The sequence below is a fragment of the Parasteatoda tepidariorum genome, chromosome X1 (assembly GCF_043381705.1).
Source record: "Parasteatoda tepidariorum isolate YZ-2023 chromosome X1, CAS_Ptep_4.0, whole genome shotgun sequence".
Lineage (NCBI taxonomy): Eukaryota > Metazoa > Arthropoda > Arachnida > Araneae > Theridiidae > Parasteatoda > Parasteatoda tepidariorum.
The window spans coordinates 27,235,984-27,257,025 of record NC_092214.1 but is presented as its reverse complement, the minus strand read 5'-3'; the positions used below and the strand labels follow the sequence as shown (position 1 = coordinate 27,257,025).

Genomic DNA, 21,042 nt, shown 5'->3' with positions numbered 1-21,042 from the left:
CTATGCAAGTCTATATTAAGACAGCATTAAATGTTTACTTTAATCTGTACTTTCAATCTCAAGAATCAAAAGATTTTTAAAAATGTAATTTCAAATGTGTTGGAATTTAATACACACCAAGAAAGAAAGTAATTTCGTTAACTAAAATTAATTAATGCAGCAATTTATTTAAATTAAATTTTAATACTAAGAAAAGAAAATAATAAAAGTATCAAAAATTTAAAACACTGTTTTTTAACTTTTAAAATCAATATATATATATTGATTTTAAAATTGATATAAATCAGTTGATTTAAATCAATGATTTTTTAAAAAAAAATCATTTGATTTAAATCGTGATTTAAATCAAGCTGATTTAAATTAACGAACTCTGGTTTCTGATAAATTTTTTGGGCAGTTTTTACAGCTTTTTGTAGTTTTTTTTAGTCTTTTTGATATCGTTTTGAAATCCTGATATTTTTATATGTAATTATTACAAGAGTTACAAGAATTATGCTCATTTTAAAACCAATTTGGGGAATACTGAGGATTTAATACTATTATCTTTATATTAACTAAGAATTATGTTTATGTTAAACTATTTCTTTATAAAAATAAGATTTTTTTGAGGAAAAAACTAAAAACCTTCTATATTTAGTTTTTTTAAAAAAAAAATTATGCAAATTTTTGTGAAATACAAGGCCCTTTTTTGTGTTGGATGCCAGGCTGCCCGTTTTGTGAGGATATAGTGCCCTTTTCAGTTTCTTGCACCTTACCCTTTTAGTGGTCTAGAATGAATACTGTTTACAAGTGAATTCGCATTTTGAATAATTAATACCAACTTAATAGAAAGTAGATGTTATCAAATTTTTTTAACAGTGAACTGCTACTTGATTTCTGTTTTAAAGTTTTTTGATGTATACATGTGTTATCCTGTAGGTAACTAATCATCTTCAAATCTTTTCTTGAGAATATAATCAAGGAATAAAATGTAAATACTAATTTTTAGCAAAGCATTGTGAAAAATAAAAAGTTATTTTTAAAAAATATTTTCCATTTTTCAAGAAAATTTTTTTCTTCAAAAAAATGGGCCCCTTAAAATAAAACCTGAATTGACCCCTGTGAGTTATTCAAGGAACTAAATTTTCAAACTTTTTTTCTCAAAGAGGAATACATGTATAAGGAGTAATACATATATAATAAAGAGAATTTAAATTTTAGTATGAAATAAAATATTAAAAATATGTTTCAAGATTTAAATCTCTATTGTAGATTTAATTTGTTATATTTTCATAATATACATTAAAACTAATCAATGCAATTCATTTTTATTGTAGTTTCTCCTTATGAAGGAAGTATAGGAGGCCTTAGAATGCAGAACAACTTTCATCCTTTACATTTCCATCAAGTTCACGGGGATAATATAAAATTAATGAAAAATGGAACAGTGGCATGTAGACATGAAGGTTTCTGCAAAGGTATTGCATTTAGTGACCGGCCGGTTTTAGTTGGTGAGCCTGTGTACATAAAATTTATAGAAATTTCAAGTAATTGGAGTGGAGCTCTAAGAATTGGTTTTACTATGAATGATCCTATATCAATGAAATCTAAACTCCCAAGATATGCCTGTCCAGATCTTACCTCAATAAATGGAAACTGGGCTAAAGCTATTGCTGAAAGAATGGCTCAAAAAGACTCTATTCTTTTTTATTATGTGGATCAAAATGGTGATGTTCATTATGGTATTGATTCTGAAGAACATGGTATATTTTTTGGAGGAGTAAATACTTCTGAAAAATTATGGGCTGTTCTAGATATTTATGGAAATACCACTGCAGTCGAGTTTATTGGTGAGTTAACCCTACTGTACATGCTTTCTTAATTTAAACTATGAATGGTTTCCAAAGTAAGACAAATAAGATTTTTATATTATTTTATGGAATCCTGAAGTAAATTTAAATAGAATGTGTTCATGTTTAATTGGAGCATGAATTTCCTATATAAATAGCAGTTATAAGCATCAAAAAGTATTATTTGAGTTTTTAGAATTCAGAAATTTTTCTTTACATTAAAGTTTCAGAAATTTTAATTTACATATTGTGATGCATGTCTTGGAAAAAAAAAAGAAGAAGATTTTTGGTCTTTTATTTGTTTGTTTCAATAACTGAAGGGGGAAGGGTTTGTTTGAAATAAAGGGCAGTTTTTATTAAAACAAAATATTTTTCAAAAACAGATAATATGAAAGAACCATAATGCTATGAATTATAATGATGTGGTTAAATGATGGAAATAATATGGAATAACAGTTTTGCACTTTACAGCTGTTCCTTCAAACTAACAAGTTTTGAAATAAAGAAGTGTTAAGAGCAATAACTTTAAACTACTTTTAATTATAATACTCAATTTACCAACTTTTACAATCAAATTAATTTTATCATTATTAAATCAGCAAGAAGTAAATTTGGAAAATGATAATAAAATTGCTAAACTCCAAATCAGCATATTTACATTTTATCAACTTAGAAATATTATAGGCCAGAACAATGCATGCTTCTTGCAGATAATAATTTTATAGAAATTTTAATGCTAATAACAAATTTAAAAGCACCAAACTTATTAAATTTGTTAAGTATAATACACAAAAATAAAATGTAACAACCTAAGTTACTTTTGATCTAGTGATCATATTTTCGCACTCTAGAACTCAATCTTAATAGTTTTAAGGAGGGATCCCTTCAAACCATTAAACCTAGTGCGAGTGATATTTTAAGTAACAAAATCTACACAAAAATGTACTTGCTCTGATTTAACATCCCGTTTTTTCGATAGATTTGAATATCCAATCCTAAAAATAGGGGCGGTACCTGCACTTTGAGAAGTATGGCCTCAATAGTTTGGTCTGGAGGGTGGGTGAAAATTTGGGTCTCTTAAAGTTAATTTTACTTTTGCGTTAGTCCCCATGTCTCAAGACTTTTTTATGTGAATCAAAAAATACTTCTGTATTTTTCAATTTTGTAATTTTTTATAAGCGAAAAGAACTTTAGTTATATATGTGTTTTTATTATTTTGCAACATTTTTTTAAAGATAATTTCTTATGGGCTTTATTCTTTTATCTGCACTTTTTTTTTATAAAGTAGGAACTTGATGTTTTTAGTATTTAAAGAATTTAGCACAATTGTTTTTGTTTGTCATATTTTTTTAAAACGATTTTTTAAATTAAAAGCTATATTATACACTTTCATTACTTTCCAATTTGTTCAATCAAAAAAAGTTTGTTAATATAGGAAATTGATATTTTTAGCATTTAAAGAATTAAGCACAATTGTTTTTTTGTCATATGCTTTTTTATAATTTTTTAAATAAATTTTTAAATTAATGATGCTATACACTTGCATTTTTTTCAATTCATAGTTTTAAATTAAATTAATTATTAAATTACTTATTATATTTTTTTATGTAATACATTAAATATACATTACTTGATGGCAAGTAAAATAAAATGCTACATTTTTATTTTATAATTGTCGTTGAACAATCTACCCAATTTTGGGTTTACGTCTACTAATGTTTAGCTCCGTAGCCTTATAATTTTAAATCCAATCCAGTTGACGAGAACTACTGGATCAAATATTGGGTGAAATTTTCCCTTCAGGGAGAACTTTTTGTTGGAACTAACCTGCATTTGTGTTACCAGGGGTCTGTCCAGACATTTTGTGAAAGGTCCGTTTTTCGTGAAATTGTGAAAAAATTACTCACATTTTTTCAATCAGGGTCCGCTTTTATGAATTTGTGCAAATAGTGTCCGTTATTGCAAAAAAAAACTTTTTCAAGTAGTTTTTGAATTGTAAAGACATACATGATAATGCTCAACACTGTAAAATTATAATTAAAAAAATTAAATTTTAAAAAATAAACAACAATTGCTGCTTCTAAATTAGAGATGCAACATACAAATATTTGGTATTTAGCCTATACTGCTGAACGCAGAATATTCATTTCGGACGAATAATGGAAGAATCGTCTGCCGAAGACAAAACTTATTCGTTAACATCCATCTTTCCTGTTTTCTGCCATGGAAAGGGTTTATTCGATTGACAAAATAATAATGAAGATAAACAAATTTGTGAAGGGTCCGATTGAAAGAAAAATAATTTTGTGAAGGGTCCGTTTTTAAGTTAAAATATTTTGTGAAGGGTCCGTTTTTATGAAAAGATATTTTGTGAAGGGTCCGTTGACGGACCCAAATTTCTTCTAAACAGACCCCTGGTTACATAAGGAGAAAAACCATGAAAACCCCCCTAGATAGCTTGATGACAAGGAACCTAATCCCTGATCTGTCTATCACTGATGATATTTTACAGCAGCACTCTGGTTGGTGCGAGCAGCATTTGTATTGACCAGCCATCGCTGAGATTTGAACACGGTTCATCTCATTGGAAGATGAATGCTCTATCACCTGAGCCACCATGGCTCAATAAATAATCTATAGTCATAATCACAGATTGTCAAGTTGTAATCAATCAAGATAAGCACATATTTTTTTTGTTATTCCAGAGCCAAGATCATCAATTCAAGATTTCATTAGTGAATCTGATCATAACATTATACCCGTAAACAGTGATTTTCAATTAAGTCATACAGAGAATTCATTTATAGTAGGATCAAGGATGTCCTTTCATACTACGCATGGGAAAAATGCAGTATTGAAAAGATATAGGTAATTTTTTCATTGTTTTTTCTAATATTTTTTTAAAGGAATATCACCTAAATTGCCTTTTGATAACTATTACTTTTGCTCAATTTAAAGAAATGTTAATCCTTGTCTTAAAATGTTCAATGATGAAAATAAACCAAGCTTTATTTTTTTTTATTATATATTTTTGAAAAATTAATCGCACTAAATTTTGTTGTCCATTTAAGAGAATGTGTCTTCTCTTTCAAAATACATTTTTCTAAATAATATTTTTTTTCCAATTACCTTTCAGAATTGAATATTCAAATACTGTAATTCTTTACCCTGAACTTCAAAATTTCTGCTTTTGTGCAGTTTTTCTTATGTTAATTAATTAATAGAAAAATTGGAATGTGTGTGTGTATATGGGCAGATCTCTAAAACCTTTAACTTTTGATAATAATAGAAAATAATAGGCACACTATTTTTACACCTCCAGAATTGTTTGAAAATGTATAAAATATCAGAAAATAATTGTGAACATCGAAAATTTTGATGACCTGATAAGTATCAACAAAAAATATAAATTTTTGAACNAAATAATAGAAAATAATAGGCACACTATTTTTACACCTCCAGAATTGTTTGAAAATGTATAAAATATCAGAAAATAATCGTGAACATCGAAAATTTTGATGACCTTATAAGTATAAACAAAAAATATAAATTTTTGAACTAATTTTTCTAGATTTATATACATTTCATTAAAAATCATAAAAACGACAAAAGTATCATTTATTTAATAAACATATAAACTTATTGAACCTATTTTTCTTTCATTGAGCAATTTTTTCTTTTTAATAATTTCATCCATATTTACCCTTTAATTTTCATCAAAAATTACTAGTATCGTAAATGAATTGAAAAATTTTAATATTAAGTTAAATTGTTATAAAATGTATAAAAAGGCTTACTTTAATTATTTTCAGTCAAAAAATATCTTCAATTAGTAAAACATAGGGAAAAAACTAAGTTCTGATATGTTAAATTCAATTAATTAATCCTGAGGTTACGATTTGACAGGGTTATGGTCTGGACAACCTAGAGAATAGATCGAAAACTTTACTCGGATGCAACGCAATGGGATGCACACAACACAGAAAATAAAGCAGGCAATGACAAATGTGTGATCAAAATTTTGATTGATTTTAATATTTACTTTTTAGATCTGCGTCTGATTACGGTCTTGAGATTGTAACTGTTACCTTACCGAATGACAGTTTGTGATTATAAACCTAGAAAAATTAGTTCAAAAATATTAATTTTTTGTTTATACTTATAAGGGCATCAAAATTTTCGATGTTCACGATTATTTTCTGATATTTTATACATTTCCAAACAATTCTGAAGGTGTAAAAATAGTGGGCCTATTATTTTTTTTAATTTTTTTTTATTNCATCTGTGTGTGTATGCTTGTTATTTTATCAATTTGTTGTCATTTGCATTCTTTATTAATATTTCATTAAAATATTTATTTTCATTATTTAATTATTTCGTATGTTTTTCTAAAAATACTCACAAGGAGTAAGGAAATATGCACTTCACATTTTCTATCTAAAATATATTTTTGAATAAATAGAATATAGGTAAAATGTTATTACTGTCCCATGTCTCCAACGCACATTTCTAAATTTTCTAAGTAATTAACTATATTATGAAAAAATTAGTGATAAATCCGTACATATTCTGATATAGTATGACTGTTTACTTGAATATCCAATCAAAGAATGAAACTGATTTGAGCAAATTAAGAAAAAGGCAAATTAAGAAGATAACATTTAGGAGCAAAAAATTCATTTCAGGAACAAAAAATCTTAAATTTCACTCCATAAGCCTATTTATTTATGTGGGCTTCAATATCGGCTGAATTAGTTGAACGTCTTTATAATACATTGAATTAAAAAATTCTAATTACAGAAATTAAAAGGAAAATTATTATTTTCTAAGGTAATTTAGAAATACCCAATGGCTGAAAGAAAATCTGTTTTATTATTACAAATTTAAACCTAACAATTTAATCAATCAAAGTATTCTTAAAAATGTCAAAGTTGGAATTCATATGTGTTAAACTAATAACATTAAACTTAAAATCTCTTCTTTTATCGTATAATCCAATTAAAAAATTTTTTTGTTTTGAAGTTTAACATCAGGATCTAAAAAATTAGCGTCTTAATCATCTGATTTAGTCTTCTTTAAATTAAGATCATTAGTATAAATATCTTTACAATCAAAAATAATTAAATCGTCAATAAATCTAAACCCAATTAATGAATTATGTTGTAAAAATTACTGTTCATAAAAATGTAAGAAAATATTAACAAATGCACTTGAATAACAATTTCCCATTGAGATACCTTGAGTTTGTCTGTAAAAACAAATACCACTAAATAGGTAAATTTCAAAATGTTTACATTACATAAATTAATCCCATCTTTCCTAATGTCTTCATTACTCAAATATTTATCAAGAACTTCTGAATTCCTTAAATTATTGTGGGTTATACTCGTAAATAAATTTTCAAAACTACATGTAAGAATACTATTAATTTTATTGTAATTTAAATATTTAATAACGTCTTGGTTGTTATTTATAATAAAATATTTATCACAAGAAGTAATTTATTTTAAATGATGTTTAAATATTTAAAAAATCTTTTACCAAAAACAGAATTATAACATCCAGTACTGCAAGTAACAAATCTAAATTTAATCATTTATTTGTCGAATTTAATTGTTGGAAATAAAAAAAGATAATTAATGCTATTGATTTTTAAGCCTATTTTCTTGGATAAAGCCAAAATTCGATTGTCAATTTCTCTTTTAGAATTATTAATTTTGACAAAAGTATTATTGTTGTATAAATTCTTTACTCATTAAATGTCAAAATTTTTTGAAAATAAAGCAAAAAATATTTGATGCTTTGTCAACAACACACATAATAAAATTATATTTCAATTCCTTAATGGATTTTATAATATTAGAATTCAAATGAAAATCCTGGTATTTTATATTATTGTTCAAAATTAAAAAAATTTTTTTGTAAAATTTGTAACAAAATTTCCATTGACTAAATCCCTCTACAGGCCATTTAAATTTTCTAGAGCATTTTGCAGTAAAACTATCCAAATCTTTACTAATAGAAACTGGAATAAATTTTAAATTATATTTTTTTCTTGATCTAAACTTAGTCCCAAGTCTCATAAGAAATCTTAGATCTTCATTTTTGATTAAGTTAAGATCACCTGTAACAATGTGTTTAAAATCATTCTTAACAAAATCCTTATAATGCTCTAGTTCACATAAGGATTAAGAAAAAGACTTCTGCACTAGTAAAAAGTTAGTGAAAATTTTACTGGACAGTTTGAATGAAAAGTTTTATTGGTTGCATGCGCGAGGTAAACAAAAAAGGAAATTATGTGGCCTTTAAAAAATACCACCAAAGCCAATTTCTTCCAGTTTCTATGATTGTATGTTATATTGAACTGCTGAATTATTTTATTTATAGATTACTTACTGAATGTCATTTCAGGTAGATATTTTATACTGATTATGGATGAACACAATTGTTTATTGATGGATATCATAGAGGTGGTATAAGGGGTTAAAGAGAACATCACAATTTATTTCGTGGAAAGAAGTGGGGCCCTACATGTAACATACGACTAGTTTGCAAAGCTTGCCACATTTTGCACACGTCTTTGAAATTGCATTATTTGGGCACATTATCACAACTTCGTTTTTTCAGTTTCTCCTTTGTCAAATATATGTGGATCTACAAATATTTATTTTTATTTTTTGTTTAAGAAAGTAAAACTGAAATTTCTTTTTAATTATTAATTATGGTATTTCTGTGATGCTTGACGAGAAATAAAAAAAACACTTAAACAGTTTTATTAGAAAAGGTTTAAAGGTTAATTTCAATCAATGTTTATTTACATTTGTACTAAACAATAAAAAAAATAAGACCCTTCTGTTTAAAAACCAGTTAAATAAAAAAAAAAATATGCACATTGAAATAATGATAAATCACTTCATCTAACCATGTGAAACTTTAATACATAATAAACATTTCAAAATTAGTTACAATTATTCACAATTTAACATTTTTATTTTGGTATTTGCGTTTTTAGTAAGGTAGCACAAACTGAAAAAATAAAATTCTATTACTACATATTTATTTATCTGTTTCTAAAATATTCAATTGATGACAAATCCATTTTCCACTATAGAACCTAATTTATTTTTAAAAAAAATGAGGTTTTAAAATTGGTGTGATACAATATAATTATTTTAATACCATTTTTATAGATAATTTAACTATTAAATTCTTCAGTACATATTCAGAATGAAATTTTAAACAGTGACAGATAAAATATTTAAATTACAGTTAGCTTTTCTTCCATTTCTTCTTGGCCAAAATGTTTTACTTCATTATGTCAAATAGAACTGCTATATGAATATGTAAATAAAGAAATGTATTACAAAATACGCCGACTGGCTTGTGTTGGGGGCAGGGAACTGTCCTTTCATTAGAAAGGTCCTGGGTTCGAATCCCGGGCAAGGCATGGATGTTTCTTTCTCTCTCTGTGTGCTCTATGTCCTTTCTCTTTTGTGTGTGAATGTGACCCGCCCTATAAACGGGTTGTGGTTGTGTGAATGCCATGGCAGAAGTTAAATTCCTGGCCATAGATGGCTCCACTGAAAAACAGGAACGTTCGCACCCCCCACTGCCTAAACAAGCATACGACAAAAAAAAATTACAAAATATAGCTCAATAATTTTGAGTTAAGAAACAAATGTTTATGTTTAGTTTTGTGGAATGTTTTACTACTAAAAAACAAAAAAATTAAATTTCTCTTTTAGTTTTCTAAATCTTTGTTTTAAAATTATAAACTATATGTCGATTATATTTCCCACCAGTGGCAAACTTTTCTATGACTAATTGTTTCATTTCTGTTCTCCGAAAGTAAACGATTCACTGGTAAATAAGTGTAGAATGTATAAATTATCAAACCTTACAAATTATCATAACTATTACTTTATATTATAAAATTGCCTATAATTATTACCTTAAAAATTATCAAACTATGAAATGTGTATAAACTAAAAATATATCTACAATAGATATAAATAATCTTAACTGTAAAATGTTACATATCCCCTTTATGGATTTTTCTTTACAGTTAAAAGCACAACAGTATGTTTAACCATTTTTAAGTAGGGCTTTTAACTAAACATCACTGAGCTCCATGTAAAACCATACCCCAGTTGAAAGAAGTGTCTCCTAATCAATGGTTAAAACTTATACAGCAGTCCAATCTGTAGATCCCCTCTTTAGAAAACTGATGCTTCCTCTAACCCATTTATATCATTTCCATAATAGATATCACATAAGTTTGTTGCTTTATTATTATGATTTTTTTATTATAGACAAATGAATATCATATTAGAATTTTCATTTTTTTACTTATTTTATATAATGCAAATAAGACTAGTTATGTTCTATTTTACTTTATAATTTTGTTTCTAATTCCTTTAATACAGGCTAGTGGCATCTAGAAAAAAAGGATCATCTAATTTGTCCTATGTGTTTACGGATCGACCATTAAATATTAAAGAAAAACTTCAAATTAAGGTCATTAATATAGAACCTCAAGCTAGTGGGACTTTCAACTATGGCATTACAAGTTGTAATCCATCATCTCTTCTTCCTGATGAACTGCCACCCCTTGCTGAGGCTTTAGTTGATCGCCTAGAATATTGGGTTGTCAGAAATGACACTAATGCATATAAAATACATGATATTATCACTTTTAGTATTAATGAGGAAGGTAATCCTAATTCTAAAATTTTTTTGTTATATTTACCATTACATAGTATATTTAAAGTTTTTTTTTCTAATTTCTTGTATTTGATAAAAAATGTATTTTTGATTTTTATATAAATCAGCTTACTGTTTATTATGTGGGAAACATGGAAAATTGATTTTATAATTTTAAACATTGTTATTGACTAAGCTTTTTCTTACAAAAACTACTTTTTTACAATATTTATTATTTTTACTCATATCATGAGATTATCTTTAAAGATTACCAAATTAATATGATCCACTTTATGTTAATTTGGTAAAAATTATTCAAATTCTGTCACTTTATGTAATGGTCAGAAAAAGTCATATGTATAAAAAAATGGTATAGACAAATTTTTAAAATGTATTAATTGAAATTAATAGGTAATGAAAAAGGTGGGAAACAAGTGAAATAAATGAATAAATTAAAAATGATAATGTCCAAATATTCCTTATTTTAGTATGTGTTTAGTATACTCCATTTTCTGAGAATACAAATGAAGCTTTTTAAAAATATTTAAGAAATTGAATCTTTTATTTTAATTAATAAAAATCACTAGTAGAAATCGCAAAATTCGATAGTTCCTATTAAGAAACCGTCTAATAATAATACATAAGATTCAGTTATTGATTACCACAGGATTCATTGTTTAAATCTTTTAGAAAATTCAGTCTTTCTATGTAAAAGAATCTCAATTAATGATTTATTATCAAATTTTTATGGTGATGAACTTGAGGGGAGGGGGCTCATATGCTTATTTATTATTTTAAGCAAATCTTGTAGGATAGACTTTCATAGTTGCAAAATTATTGACTGTTCTCTTATGTGTGATATTAAAAATTGATTTCAATCAACAATACAGTATTCGCACCATAGAATTTTTAAATGATAAATTGAGAAATTATCTACTATTGCTTTTGTACATGGCTTATTCACTTTACTTTCATTCGAGATAATTGAAACCACTGTAGCCTTAATGAAGGAAATTTCTATTACAAATTTTAGTTATATATGAATATGAGGGAAATATCTAATTGATACTGAAAATTTTTTTTTGCAGCAGTATTTTAAAAATTTTGCATTCATTGATTATGAGTTATTCAGTATTGATAAAATTATACTGGAAACTTAAAACTTTCTGTTCTAAGGAAGGTAATTGTGAAATTAAAAATAGTATATTTTATTACTCTTTTGTGATAAAATTTGCTTTTATTATATTTCAGTAAAGCTAATTATACTTTTTTTAGTGTGCTGTTTACTTTTTTAAAAGTAGTCTGGTCTATGCATACTGTTCCAAAAAATGTCTTTATTTTTTTCCTTGGCCTATTACAAAGTCTGAACTATACCACTTATATTTTGTATTAGTTAATATATGAGTCTTGTCCATAAAATAAGGTTCCCAACTGATTTTCACAGGGGTGTGCGGATGAGCGTTGTCCTGATGGAGACGCACTCCATTTGTGAGCATGCCTCTCATCTTGTTTTGAATCGCGAAATTGTTGTGCCGGTAGGCAGGAATTCGCACAACAGCAACCCTTTCCTGTCCCAAAAGACACTCGTCATCACTTTGCCGGCAGACAGAATTTGCTTAAACTTCTTCAGCTTCGGCGAGCCTTGATGTTTCCACTAACGGGATTGTTATTTTGCTTCCGGTGTCATGTAGTGGACCCAGGTCTCGTCCCCAGTGACAACCAAGTCCAAAAATTCCTCGCCATCGGTTTCGTAGGCATGAAGAAATTCGTGGACCACATCTACACGCCGTTTGTTGTCATCCGTCAGCATTTTCGGGACCCACCTTGCGCAAACCTAGGCATATCTTAAACGGTCTCTCAAAATGTTGTTAATGCAGGAATGCAGGATCATCTCACTGAGATCCTGAACCGTCACCCTTTGATCTTTCAGCATTGCGTCTTCCACTTTCGCAGTCGCTTCGTCCGAAAACAATGGCCAGCCAGAAGGTTTTCGTCATGGACGTCCATACATCCGTCTTTGAATTCTCTGTACCATTTGCATCCTGTACACCTTACACAGTTGGGAATGAATGTCCACCGGTGGAGCCTTTTTTACACACAAAAAATGAATCATAGCGTATTTCGCACCTGGCGTGAAAAACAAAAGGAAGCTCCATTTTTCACGGCTACCAAGACAAGAATAAACATTGTAGACAGCTCGCCGGGGCGGGAACTGGGGAAAAGGGAACTAAGCTACACGCCAGTCTCGCCACATCCCGCCTAACAGTGTTCCTAGCGTCCACAGCTCCTTGGGAACCTTATTTTATGGACAACCCTTGTATTTATAATGATTGTGAAAGCTATATCTATATATATATATATATATGAAGACATTATATGCACACAATAATTTACAATAATTTTGTATTTATATTCTTATAAATTTAAAATTTGTTTTGCTAAATTTTTGCTGTGAATCAGTTGTATCCTTTGTGCTATTTTGATTTATTTTCTAACTTCTTAAAATTTCTCTAATTGAAAAAAGATTTTTTATTAATGGAAAAAAAGAGTTTCTAAAGCGATTTCAGTTTTTTTTATGTTAATGATTTACATTTTAATTTTATAAACTAATTAATTTGTTTTCTTAAATTTTGAACTACATTTTTAATATTTTCCTTTTTTTAAAAGTAAATGCAATTTTTTTTAGGTGAAGTACAAGTTTTAAAAAATTCTGTAAGATCCTCTAGGTTCCATGTAGATTCAACATTGCCACTGTGGGTTTTTTTAAATTTATCTGGTATTGTGTCTGAAGTGCGTATTATTGGTGAGTTTTAACAGTATTTTCTACTTATGCATTATGTTTAAACAGATATTACCTACAACTTTAAATGTATTAGCTACATAAATTGAAAAAAAAACCTTCAGATTTCGAAGAAAACAGCTTCACTTCTGATTTTATTACTTTATTATATGTGAGTTTTAATTGTTAGTTTTAATCCATGTTTATATTTTATCTCGGTTGCAGGTTTTCATCATGAGACAAATAGATCTATGCAATTTCAAATATGTTAAATTACTTAAGCATGAAAGGTTATAATCAGTGCTCTCTTATAATAGTTTAGGATCACCCAGTGCAAATACTGTTTCATATATATTACATTTGAAGAAAGAGATATATGAAAAAAATTGGGAAAAATGGCAATTGTCTCTGCTTCAGTCGTCCCAACCTTTGTGCTTCATGTCTCAATTTTTTCACAGATGAGTTCAAATACGCCATGTAACTAGAGTCCTTTTTTTTTTTGCATTCCTTCGTATAGGAGAGAGACGGTTAGAGTCGGCTTCGTTTTGGGCAAAGAAAAGAAACAACTTAATCAGTCTGTTAAATTAATTTATGCTATGCTAATGATGAACTAATGTTTGATAGTCTGACAATTCACCTACTTGTTGCTTGAAGATTGCTGAAAATCATATCTGCTTATTTGGTTTATGTCATTTAAAAACGTCCAAAGACTGTGTTTGCTAAAAATGTTAGGCTTGTTATTTGTCAACTCTGCAATAAATTGAAGTTTCCCATTTGAAATGTTGGAAATGATTGATAATCTGGACTCATTAGTTAATCTAGACTCACACCTTACTTCCACATCTTTGAAAGTAGTAGATTGTTTTGAATATTTTCTTGTCTAGTGATATTGAGTAATGCTACTAAAAAGTTTAAAATTGTTTAAAAAATCCCTAACAAATGTTAAGAAACTAATGATATATTAAGTAAATATTAAAGTGAAGTGAAATTATTTAGGCATTTAAAAATAAAAATTTATTTCATAAAATCAGTTTTGCTTAAAAAATGCATGTTTTTAGCAGAGCTGTGGAGTAGGTCGTTGAAATGCTTGACTTATGAATTTTCGGAGGACCTACTTACCTTGTATTAGAGTAGAAAGTATTGGTATTAAGTAAATGCTGATTTAAAATTATATATTTCTATTTTTTATACTAACTAGAGGAAAAAATAAGTTTTAACAATGATATTTGTACTAAATATAGAAATAGTTCAAAACCATCGTATAAAGAAAACTAGTTATCAATATCTCACTTGCACGCACATTAACATATTATAAGAATATTCTTAAATGAATATTTATGAACTAAAAGGCTATTACAAGTTATACATTAAATTCCTTTACATTATTTTCTTATTTAACCATTTAGCAAAATAAATTTATTTTAGAGTATATAAATCCAAAGATAATTTAATTATAAAACATGGTATAAACATGATTGTAAAATTATAAAACATGGCATATGTGTGTAATCATGCAATATAGATGATTTTCAAAAAACTTTAACTTTTGCATTCAATGCAAAAACATTAATATTTAAGACAATTAGGTTGATAATTTTTATATTAAGTCCATGTATTTAAGTATACAAATCAATTCTTCATTTCTTATCACTTCTAAGTTAATAGCTTTATTAGCAATTACTTATATAAGGTCTAATTTTTTCGTAGGCTCACCTGACGCCTATGAATGTGATATTACTGATCAATTTGGAAAACTTACTGTTACTTTGCCATCTAACATTCCTTCTATGGATGAGATTGCTGGTCCATCAAGTATGTCTCGTTATTTAAAGTTTGTTTTGTTTATTTTCTGCGTGTATGGACTTTTATGTATTGTGAAAATGCTTCTTACAGTTTTTAAGACTAAATTGTACATTTAAAATTTTTTATTTATTTATTTCTGATCACAGATAAATATTTTTTAAAAAGGATAAAATCGGAATTGACATTTACCATGCTCAGTTTTTATATTTTAGCAAGTTTTGCTGTTACCCTGATATCTTTAATAAAAAAATATTTTTTCCTTTTTTGTCCTGATTTTAATCTTTTTGTCCTGATATTCTTGATTTTTGTGCACTCAGAACATTTTATTTTCTAAGAATACACAAATGTGGATTAAAAAATAATAAATTTGAACTTTTGATTCAATTACTTTTTACTTGAAAAAATAATGCTAGTAAAAATAGCAAAATTCGATTGTTTGAAACTTTGGGACAATCCACTAATTATATACATGGTTCAGAAATATAGCCTTTCCTGCAAGATTCATACTTTCAAATTTCTTAGGAATTTAGTCATTTTATAAAAAAGAAGCTCAATTAACAATTTATATAGTCAAATTTTTTATGGTGATGAATTTAGGGATCTATGTTTAACTGTTTTTTTCAGCAATTGATAACTATTGTTACTGCTATACAATAAGTTTACTGTTATTTCTGCAGTAACAGATTTGTAGGGTATAGTTGTATAGTTCATAATTATGTCTCTGTCATCTGATTTTAAAAGTAATAAATTCCAATTGACAATACAGTGATCACATCACGGAATTTTTTAATGTTGAATTGAGGGATCATCCTCTTAATTACTTTTATAGTAATATGTGAAGTGGCATATTCACTATATTTTCATATCGAGATAATTAACCTTATTTTAAAATTATTTAATTAAGGAAGTTTTGAATTTAATTACAAATTTGAATTTAATATTGGTTTGAGGGAATATTAACTAATTGATACTGATTATTTTTTTTTACAATAGTACTATAAAAATTTAATTATATTAATCAGAAACTATTATGAGTTGGTCAGAGCTTCATTAATAAAGTTATACTGAAAACTGTTTAAACGTTTTATTTTCAAAATATTATCAGGAAATTAAATTGTTTTGCAGTAAAATTTGCCTTTATTTTAAAGTGAAGCAAACTATTTTATCTTTTGTCTTTTAATTTGTCTTTTTAATTTTTCGTATGCTCATTTTATAAGGAGTCTGGTATATGTACACTGTTAAAAGAATGCCCTATTTTTTTCCTGATCTTATTGAAATTGCCCTGATTTTTTTTTCTTCATGGGTCAACTACAGTACCTGATGTTAATTTAACATTTGGTTATAGATTTTGAGATTGCTATGAATCATGACATTTAGTGTGATATTGCTTAATTAGTTGTATGATATTTTAAAGATGCTCCTGAATATTTAATACTTTTAAAATAGTTTTACTTGAATAATTTTTTTTCTAGGTGAAGATACAAATTCTGATAAAATATGTGTCGTTTGTTTTGAAGAGCTTGCCAATTGTGCATTATACCGGTGTGGTCATGTGTGTATGTGCTATGATTGTGCACACAAAATGTGGAATCCTGGTTCTAATGTTCAATGTCCTATTTGCCGTGAACCTATACGTGATGTAATAAAAATTTATACTTAATTGTATAGTGTGAAAGACATTTGATCTGAGTGTGTTGTAAATATTTTAAGAAGTATTTCAGTGTTTTAAAAGTTTGTAAAATTAATTAAAAATACTTAGATTCAAATCCTTTTATGAAAAGGTTTCTTTTTTATTTTGAAATCTTACTTTCCTATGTAAGTTCCTTACTTTTTATTAATTATTAAATATGAAAATTCAATTTATTAACTTGATAGAGAAAAAGAGAAGGAAAAGATTTTATTTTGACATTTTCTTTGATATTTTAAATTTATTGACAGCATTTACAAATAAATTTCCAACAAAAATGACAAAATCTAGCAGTTTTGAGTAAAATCTATCCATCATAAATATGTATGAAGAGGTTCTGGTGATGCATTTTTATTTATGGATTGCACTCAGATATTGTTGGTTTTATTAAGGTTATCCTACTATATATTGTAATTTGAAAAGTAAATGGTTTCTAAGATGACTCAAATTTCAAACTTATTTTAAGTCATTTTAATAAACCAGACTTTTGTTAAAAAACATAGAAATTTAAAGTATTTAAATGAAAGGAAAACAGGTAATTGAATTTAAATTTAATTGCGAAGAGGAAATCAAATTATTGATATTTTGTGTATTAAATATTTTTTTTGTGTAGATATATTTAGCAGAAACATTGGTTGGTACTGACATTAAAAATTTTCTTCTTTTTAATTTCATCCAAACAATTATTTTTCTTATTTTACTATTTTTTTTATGTTCAGTTTCCGAGCCATGTAAATCTTATGAATGAGGGTCATTATTTTAATAATTTTCCACTTGGGATTATTTTTTTCATATTATATAACTATAATGAAGAAAATTAGCCATTCCAAACCTGCTGTGTATAGAGTTATTTTTTTAAAAGTTACTTTATTCCTTATTTTCATTTAAATGTGTTGAAGTTCTTTAATATTTAAAATATTTTAATGAAAGATATATTGCAAATTATAGCTTTATTAATATGTATGAGACCAAAAAACTAAAGCGGAAAGATATACCTGTCAATGGGAAAACTTCATTATTTTCAAAACCTGGAGTGGAAAATGCTGACACGTTTCTCAAAACGAGACACTCACTATCAAGACCCACTAACACAGGTAATGTATTCATTATGGGTGTCTTGTTTTAAATTGTTGAAACTTGTCTAACTTTTCCACCTTAATTTTTCCATCAAATTTTAAAGTCTTAAGATATAATTTTTGCTCATTACTACTTTAAAACGCAAAATTTGTGCCAATCAACTAAATAATTAAACAAATCAATCAATCAAATAATTAAGCAAATCAATCAATCAAATAATTAAGCAAACCAATTAATCAAATGAAACAAATCAGCCAAATTAATTCCTCAAACAAATAGTTAAACAAATCATCAATATTATTAATTAATCAATCAAATAATTTAGCAAATTGTTATCGATCAGATCAATCAAACAAATCATCATCACTCAGAGATATCCACTTGTTTCTCATCATAAATATTCTCACATCCTTTAATGAGACTTCCTTTTTACTTCTTTATTATTGTATCATACAAGTGTTATAGCCGTAATCCTCACAAATCTGTTTGGGAACTTCAATCGGTTTAGTTTTTCTTGCATTCAAAAAGTGAATATCTGGTTGTAGCTCATATATGGTACGATACTTGTTCCGTTAATCTGTTTAATTGAAAGTATGTAAAGCAAATAAAGAGATCAGCTGACACTATACTTGGTGAAGGTAAATAGATTAGCCGACACATTGGTGATCTCTAAAATACTTTAGACGGTAAGCAAATGAGTTAAATAAGTGAAATTACTGGTGGGAAAATGTGAGAGCTGCAAAAATTAAAAATGGAATTCAGTTCTTAAAATCTTATGCTTTTCATATTGAGCTTAATTAAAAAAAAAAAAGTAATTTTTTTCCATCAATCTTTTTTTTTAAAATGTACTTTTAAGCTATGATGCATATCTTTTGGAATTTTATCTATAGTGATTATTACAGATTTATGACTTCAATATTTAATAGAGTTTTTAAATTTGCATGCATTATATTTCAACATGCCAATGTAATATGATAATATCCCATAAGTCAGATTTCTATATTTATTGTGAAATAAAACTAATCATGAATTATCTTCTTTTTTTTTTTAAATAAGTGAACCTTTTTATTTGTTATTTTCATGTTGGTTTGATGTATGCATTTTTCCTCTTTTCATTTTATTCACATTTCTGCAGTAGGATTTTAATAGATATTGAATAAAGTTAATGGTACTGATTTAAAAAGTTGCAAATAGAAATAATTCTATGAAATTAATTTAATGAAAAGAGTTCTATGGAATTAAATTTTATTTGTTAATTTTTGACAAAACTGTTTATTTTAGAATTTAATGTGAAGCTATTGTACTAAAACTTTATTAAATACATAGGGCACTTCTTTTCCAATAAATTGGTAAGAAACCTAGTTGCCATGTATATTATTTGTATTGCCATGTATATTATAATGGACTGCACTCCATAATAAATAATTTAGATTCATAAGTACCAAATTTTATATTATTGCAAAATAATAGCCACATAATTGTGGCCCTCATAATGAAAAAAAAATTTAAAATGGATTTAGGTAAGAGTAAAAAAGAAAGTAAATTTTATATCAAAAGAAAACCATGTAAAAAGATAGGTTTTTTTTCTTGTATATTATTATGTAACTAATATTTCAAGTGTAGTCCGAAAGCATCAAAAAGTGAGCAAACAAAATATTTCTAGCAAATGTATTTTACATGTATAAGTTTAAACATATGGTTATTATAATTATTAGTTATAGTTTTGTATTTGAAGAGGGGAAGAAAAACTCTCTACATAGACACAATCCATGTGTTATATACTAAATGAACACAAACTTTTTGTGTGAGCAAAAATGTCTCTGTGTTTATTCAAGGATTCTAAAAATTTGGATTCTCACTGCTTCCAACTTTTAAGCAGTTAATGCTTTTCATAAAAGTACTGTTGAAGTTGAAATTTATATTAATCTATATAGTGCTTTGATTCTTTTCAAAATAATGTATTTTCATTTTGATGAATGTACAGTATGCGCATTGCAAAAATTATGCTGGAAATTCTTTAAATATTTTTCAGAAGTTAGTGGTGTAATTTGAACATTGTACTGCTCAAATAGAAATTTTTAACTTGGTATTTGTATGTTTTTATTCTTTTTCATTCAGAAACCTTTATCTTTCTCTCTTATATTTTTGGGGCCATTTATTTTTATTGTTAGTTTCTATTTATTTTGATTGTTTGCTACAATATTTTGAACTACTATGTATCAGTTATTTCAATTACTTGATATTTTTAAATAACTTGTATTATTTTGCAAATTGATATTTATTCCAGCTTTCTACTGTTGAGGTTTTCTTTAGTTAATATTTTTTAGTTAATAAGTTCAATTAGCGGTAATGGCTTAAATGAAATTATTTAATGATTTTTTAGCTTATGAAAACCATTGTGTTAATTGAAATGACTGACATTTTAAAGACATGCCATGTAGAGTTCTTTATGCTGTGCAGAGTTCAATGTGGACATATTTTTCTCTTTAAAATTTATGTCTATACTATTTAGCTATTTCAGAAGTTTATGTTATGTGAAGTTTTGATGCTTTGTATATAGCTATAGTACTTTTATAAAGTTTTCATCAGAAATTTTCTAACAAAGAATGTTTATTTAAAAGATATTATATATTTCTGTATTGAAAACAAAAAACTGTTGCCTATTTTTTAATTGAAAATCAATACTATATATTTTTTAGAAACACCATTTGTGTGTAACATATACAAGTCTGTCTTTCAAAATGTTATTAATAGTTAAATTACAGATGAAAAAAACATTTTTATGTATTGTTTAATAAGCAAATTTAAAGTGCATGCTATTTTAAGAATTTCTGTAGAACCTATTATTTTCTAATTGCGTTTCTTATATATTTTTATATTTGTTTTCTAGCTTGTAAATACATTTTCTTGTGAGAAATTCCATTACTTTCAAATCATATAAATATTTTAATTACATATTAAAATATTCTTATTTACAAAAAGAAAGAGTATTATACAAACTTACATTTAGAATAAAATTAATTACACTTGCATAGCTAAATACTTGTATTGTTGGGTAAGAAAAAAAGAATTAAAATGATCATTTGATCTAAAAATTTATACTACCTCTCCAACATTTAAAAGCACAATTGCCTGTTAAATTTTTAATACATTTGCTTAATGAT

The 21,042-nt window shown here is 26.6% G+C and overlaps 1 protein-coding gene across 1 annotated transcript; it reads left to right on the top strand.

Annotated features, from left to right (window-relative positions):
* Positions 1-1,316: 1,316 nt before the first annotated feature.
* On the top strand, positions 1,317-19,416 carry LOC107440618 (protein neuralized; the record flags this gene model as incomplete). The annotated part of the gene is given in 6 exon segments (XM_043043934.2): positions 1,317-1,829; positions 4,535-4,697; positions 10,256-10,542; positions 13,219-13,335; positions 15,019-15,123; positions 16,587-19,416. Coding segments are annotated over 6 exon segments (1,373 nt in total), but the record flags the coding sequence as incomplete, so codon positions are not given.
* Between the last annotated feature and the right edge of the window lie 1,626 nt (positions 19,417-21,042).